General features: G+C 42.5%; 1 protein-coding gene across 1 annotated transcript; it reads left to right on the plus strand.

The window, feature by feature from the left end:
• Positions 1 to 45: 45 nt before the first annotated feature.
• RPL24 (ribosomal protein L24) lies at positions 46 to 6,119 on the plus strand. The gene is made up of 6 exons (XM_038407987.2): positions 46 to 113; positions 226 to 301; positions 1,698 to 1,808; positions 4,452 to 4,588; positions 5,221 to 5,284; positions 5,989 to 6,119. Exons 1-6 carry the CDS (start codon positions 109 to 111, stop codon positions 6,067 to 6,069), a joined length of 474 nt encoding a protein of 157 aa, XP_038263915.1. The 5' UTR covers positions 46 to 108; the 3' UTR covers positions 6,070 to 6,119.
• Positions 6,120 to 6,381: the final 262 nt, after the last annotated feature.

Here is a 6,381-nt window from a genome sequence, read left to right on the forward strand (position 1 = left end):
TGCGCGGCAGGCGTTTCCCAGCGTGCTCCGCGCCGGGTATAGAAGGCGGTTTCCCATGATCCTCTCTTTCTCTTAGCCGCTGGAGGCGTTGGGGCTGCCGGCGCCATCATGAAGTAAGTGCCGGCGAACGGCGAGACCATCCGGCCCCATCCTGCGGGCCGAGCCCCCCACGGGGCCGGGCTCCTCCGCGGCGCTAACCCGCTCTGCTTTCTCCCTCCCCCGCAGGGTCGAGCTCTGCAGCTTCAGCGGCTACAAGATCTACCCGGGTCACGGCCGCCGCTACGCCCGCACGGACGGCAAGGTGAGGGGCCGGGCTCGGAGCGGGGTCCACGGCCGCGGGGGTGGGGCCAAGCGCTGCCGGCCTGGGGCTCGAATCCCGCCTGGCTGCCGCATGGAGGCGACGGGCGGCCCGGGGCCACTGGATGAAGGGGCCGGCCCCGGCTGCCCTAGCGGGGGGAGGCTGCGCGCTGGGGCCTGGCCGCCCTGGCGGGGGGGTCTGTGGTGCGCCTGGGTCTGGCAGGCAGCATCCATGCTGTGGCCTGAGGTGCTGAGAGCGAAGAGTAGTTCACTCGTGGTTGGGAAAGGGGTGGCTTTAAGCCTCAGGTCTGAAATCACTAGGCCCTGCAGAAAGCTTTGAATCCCAGGTAGATTGATTCACCCGCTTGCGCTGCCAAGGCCAATACGCTGAGTGGAAAGGAGTTCGCTGTGTCGGGCTCGCTAAGATTACTCTTCAGACAGATCATCATTCTTTGGAGACTGAAGGTCTTTTGTTCCCCTGTAACCAGTAAGATTTACCTCACCTCGAGTAGTACGGTAGTGAATCTCACTGCAAACACTGGCCTAAACGTACTGACGTTTTTTATCTTGGCATTCTCTCTTTTCCCTTCTCACCCCCCAGGTGGGGATGGCTTTTTTTTTTTTTTTTTTTTTTTTTTTAAAGCATAGATTGTACTACACCGTTGGTACCTCATCCGCTTGCCTACTCTTGAGAGCATAGCTTGACATAGTGAACATTATGAGAGGAGGGATTTTGGTGACATTTTGATGTTAGGCATTCGTTATCATGTGAGGAAGGATTAGTATTAAAGCATTAATTGTTAGTTTTATCAAAGAACTGCCTGCTTCCAGTTCCTGTGTACTGGAAAGTTGTTTGTACTTAGTGGAGGAGTCAGACATTTAGCTTGATACACAGTATAACCATTAACCCAAGTCTTGAAATTTGTGTTTAATGTTTGTGCTTTCATTGGTCACCCAGATGGTTAAATGGAAAGCAGGGATGTAAGCTGGAGTTTGAATTTCTTTACTTTCAAATATCTTATAGCATTTCCGTGTTATTTCTGCCATGAAAAGACTAGCATGAACGTTTTCAAACATAAGCTTAGAAATCAGTCTTAATTTGCACTAGGATGCGTTGTTCCACAGAAGAATGTCTTTCTGTACTATAACAGATCATTTTTCTTAATAACAATGTATAGTTTATTTTAATTTCAAAAGATTTTTTAAATATGATGTCATATGCTACATTTATTTGAATTTTGCTTTAGAAGAGGGCATACTTTAATTTAAAAAAAAAAAGAGTTAAAGACTTTAATGCATCAGTGAGGTGGAAAGGATACCTAACATAAAACGTCACTTGTGGTTGTTCGGTATTTTACTAGAAACAAAGTTGCCTTAAAAATGCATGTTCAACTTCCCAGGTTTTCCAGTTTTTGAATGCAAAATGCGAGTCTGCCTTTCTTTCCAAGAGAAATCCTCGTCAGATCAACTGGACTGTATTGTACAGGCGCAAACACAAGAAAGGGCAGTCTGTAAGTATACTGCATGTGTTGTGACAAACACTACTTTAAACTTTCAAGAATGGTTTCCTGGGTGTCCTGGAACAATCGATCTAGCTGCCACCTGAGGTGAAAGTAAGCCGGTACGCCCCGGTACGGTGTACCAGGGTGGATCGGCTTCCCCAGGTGCAATTTAAAAGGCCTGCGGCTCCCAGCAGTGGCTGGAGCCCCCAGCCCTTTAAACCACTGCCAGAGCCCCTAGCTGCCATTGTTACTCTGGGGAGGGGGAAGGAGGCACTTGCTGGTACAGCCCTACACGCCAGCCCCAGATCAGCCCTGTACTGGTAAGTCCCTAGACTTTTTTTACTTTCACCCCTGGCTGCCACTGACAAGCAGGTAAGTGAAAGGTTTCTCTGGACACCATAGGGAGCCTAAACCATTGAGTTCTGTAAACCTTCATGTTTGTAAAGAGGTTTTTCAAGCCCTCATGACTGTGAAGACGTTACCACGCAAACACTATTTCCATGTAGTTCCAATACTTAGACTCGTGGCTTTGCTAATGACAAGTACATTGAAATGAAGCTGGTAATCTGATGCCATGGCTGCAGTCTTGGGCAGATAGTATTACATTGGTTCACATTTGAAAGGTGGATATTTGTTGAGCACAAACTACGAATGTATGTTTCAGTAGTACCTTGAGGCCTCAGTCAGGGCCATGCTGGGCTATGGACTGACAAACTGATTAACAGTTCATGACTTAAAAGTTGATCTGTATACAGTGGGGTGCTAGTTAATCCATTGGTGGTGACTTTTATTATTTTGTGTTTTTGTTTTTCTAAAAGTGAAATTTTATAAATGCACTGCTTGTGGCGGTATGGTAAACTGGTTTTAGAATGTTATCTTTGCAAACAGCTAGTATCAAAAATGCTCCTGTCTGAAAATTTTGGCTGTGAAGTTGAAATCTTTGGAGATACTGTAGCCCTGATGAAAATATTTTTGTATGGCATTTCTTCTGTATATATTTCCAGTGGCCTTATTTATGTTCCAGGTGCATGGGTTTTTAAAGATCTTAGTCAGTGTTCTGTAAAATCATAGTAAGTTAGGAGGATTTTTAGCATTTGGTTTGATTGGAGCAGAGAAGTATGGCTGGGATATGTCTACAACCAGGAGTGGTTTTTTTTTTTTCCCTTTCTGAGGCCTCCCCAACATGCTAAAAAAAACTCCACAGCTCCTCTGCCACAACTGTTTTTCTGCATATAAAAGCCATGGCCACTGTTAAGGGGTAGCAAGCAGGGCAATTGCCTAGGGCCCATTCCACAGGGAGCCCTGCAACGCTAAGGTGCTCAGGCTTTGGTTCAGTTCCAGGTGGCGGGGCTTGGGGCCCTGGGCTTCAGCCCCTTGTGGTGGGGCTTCAGCTTTCTGCCCTGGACCTCAGCAAGTCTAATGTAGGCCCTGCTTGTGGCCCCCCGGGGGCCCCAGACCCTTGTTTGAGAACCACTGGTCTAGACTAGTTTGTTTTTTGTTTTTTTTTTAAACCCTTGGGTTAATTCCCCAGGCAGTTGTTCCAGGCAACCCGGAACAAGAGCAAACCTTTGCATCCAGGAACAAATGCATTGGGAGCGTCCACACTAGCCTTTTCTCAGGGGTTGAGTATCTAAGTTAATTGGCAATCATAAAAGTCTAGTGAAATAAGCCCTTAGCCAGAAACCTCCTAAACTCTATCTTCACAACTCCAGCAAAGGTCACTGGGGATATGTAGCATAAAGTTATATGCAAGTCTTTAAAATTGGGGCCTGGACATTAAAAGCACAAAAGGTAACAAATGTGCATTTTTGGTATAAGAATTGCAAAACATTCACTAGCACATTGATTTATCAAATGAATGCTATTTAGATAAATGGTAATCCTGAGGATTACACTTAACCTGTTACAAAAACGACACTGTAACAAGACCCACTTTTGATTTCAATTTTTTACACTTAACAGTTTTGTTGGTCTTCCTTGCCTGACATAATTTTGTGGTTTTTGTACAGCTGTTCTTCACCGTGATCCCTGAGCATCTGCCACTTAAAATAGGCTGGCAGTGTTGAAGTCCCTTGCAGTGCCCAAGCAGCCTCTCTTGATTCTTCTTCCTTTTGGGGCTATAGAAAGCTGTTCTTGAATGTAAGACTTTGAGAAGAGGTCTAGAGAGCAGTGTAGCTGATATTCTGGTATAGAGGGAAAGCTTTTGCCAAAGAGGAAGGCTTTGTAGTATTTCCTAAAGATTCATCTTATGTTTGGAAGTTCATTCCATGACCATTAGAACGAATAAGCTTGATACAGCTAATTGGCATTCTGTTTCTAGTCAGTCACAGGGAATTTCTGATTAAAAAGTTTAATTTTTAGCTAGCTATTTTCTATGTTTTAATGGTCTGTGAATTCAGTGACTATTATACTGTTGGATTCTGCACATAAAGTGGAGATAGTGGTTGCCATTAGTCAATATTTGCCAAGACAGTAATTTCCTGTTTGAAGTATCTGAGATACCACAATAATTCTGTATACTACTGTTTGATAGCGGCAGATAAATTTTGACTTCACAACAACCACTTTGCTAATTGCCCCTTGTGGGGTTTTTTATTTGTATTTTTGTTTAAGTGTTTGTAGCACTAATTATTTTAAACCTCTCCATTTTAGGAAGAAATACAAAAGAAGCGCACACGCCGTGCAGTCAAGTTCCAGAGGGCTATCACTGGTGCATCTTTGGCTGAAATAATGGCCAAGAGAAATCAGAAGCCTGAAGTGCGAAAGGCCCAGCGGGAACAAGCCATTAGGTGAGAATCTCTAGTCAGTTGCAGCAATCTCCTTAGTATTTCCAAAATTATGGATTGTGATTTCCTTTACAAATCCCTAAGCTGTGGAAGAGCTCTGTGGTTTGCATGCTGCAGGCTGTTGAAAACAAACTTAGAGAGATTAGCTATTAATTGTTGGGACTGTAAAATACTAAATCACATAAAATTTGTTAATATTGCTTGAGCTTTTAAAAATTTAGCATTATTCCAATAGTTGGGTATGATGTCAGGGTTTCTTAACAAGACTTGCCATTTTACTAATATTTAATTAAAATTTGTGAGGAAATATAGAAAGACAAGATGGGTGAGGTGGTAATTTCTGAAATGCTGAGAAATAGAGTTCAGACATGGGAAATGTAGTTTGTCATGATACTCAAGTATCTTGTTATATAACTCAGCTAAGGGCCTTGATGAACCTTTTGGGATGCTTCATGTGGCTGAAGATAGGAGAGCCAACATACCTTAATTTTAAGTTTGTCTCATGGTAACTTTTTAATTACTTTATCTATTTAAACAGAACTTGCTTCACTTTTGAAAGGGAGCGATAAGGGTGAGTGGGAAAAATAAATAGCTGTTAATTTGTTCATAGTTCTTGCTATAAATATAATTAACAGGGCTGCCAAAGAAGCCAAGAAGGCTAAGCAGGCAACCAAGAAGTCTACACCCTCTACAACAAAGGTAACATCCATTAGGCAATGAATAGGTGCTGTTTGAGTGCTCAAATAAATTTGTTAGTCTCTAAGGTGCCACAAGTACTCCTTTTCTTTTTGCGAATACAGACTAACATGGCTACTACTCTGAAACAGTAGTATATGGTAGTACAAAACGTTTTAACTGGAAACTTGGGGTTTCCTTTACCAGAATTCTGAGCTTCGGCATTCTCATATCAAAACAACATTGCCCAGTCTGTGTTAAAGCTCAACACAGGTTATTCAGGATGAACAATATCTGAAAGAATAATCTTATGCTTAAAATACTGCTATCTTGTGATCTGTGTCTGAGAGAAGACTTTTAGCTAAATAATTAGTCCAATAGCCCTATAAGTGACTGTGTATTGTGTTGATGTATGCCTATTTTGGGAAGCAATAGATCTACTTTGCCCTCCATGTAATTAGTAGCATTATGCTCTCTTTGTATTACATGAATACTTGAGTTTAAACTGTGATAAGGGCATGCTGAAGTGAGTAATGGTAATGCAGCATAGATATAGTGTTGACAACGTTATGTAGTGTGTGTCAGTTCTTTGGTGTTTTACCTGAAGTAGACTTGACATAAATGTCCTACTTGATTATTTGGCAAATCTTTTCAAAGCCAAAAATGGAAATATTTATTTGGAGAACTAAATTTCATCCCCCACAATCGTGTTTAATGTCTCTTTACAGGCTCCCACAAAGGCTGCGCCTAAACAAAAGATTATGAAGCCAGTGAAAGTTTCTGCTCCTCGTGTTGGTGGAAAGCGCTAAGTTGTCAAACAGTAGTTGGTTGCATTAAATAAACATCTGACTGACTCTCATAACTTGTGCAGTGTTGTATTTGTTTTAAATATATGGGCTCATTTAAAGAATGATAGTCTGCTTTGGCTGATTAGGTATACCCACTTCCTGTACAAAAATTTACCTTTACTATTGGAAGGCAACAAAATCAAATGTAACCACAATTACATACAGTACTAACTGGCTTAGTTCAACTGTTAAACATACAGGATTCCAATAAGACACTTTTTAGTGTGTGTCGACACAGCAACTTGTCACCCACAGCTGACCGATGTCAACTGA

This window comes from Dermochelys coriacea, chromosome 1, assembly GCF_009764565.3.
Source record: "Dermochelys coriacea isolate rDerCor1 chromosome 1, rDerCor1.pri.v4, whole genome shotgun sequence".
Classification (NCBI taxonomy): domain Eukaryota; kingdom Metazoa; phylum Chordata; order Testudines; family Dermochelyidae; genus Dermochelys; species Dermochelys coriacea.

Coding starts and splice junctions, on each gene's coding strand:
- RPL24 (XM_038407987.2), top strand. Junction 1,809..4,451: donor AACACAAGAAAGGGCAGTCT/GTAAGTATACTG, acceptor TCTCCATTTTAG/GAAGAAATACAAAAGAAGCG. Junction 4,589..5,220: donor CAGCGGGAACAAGCCATTAG/GTGAGAATCTCT, acceptor TATAATTAACAG/GGCTGCCAAAGAAGCCAAGA.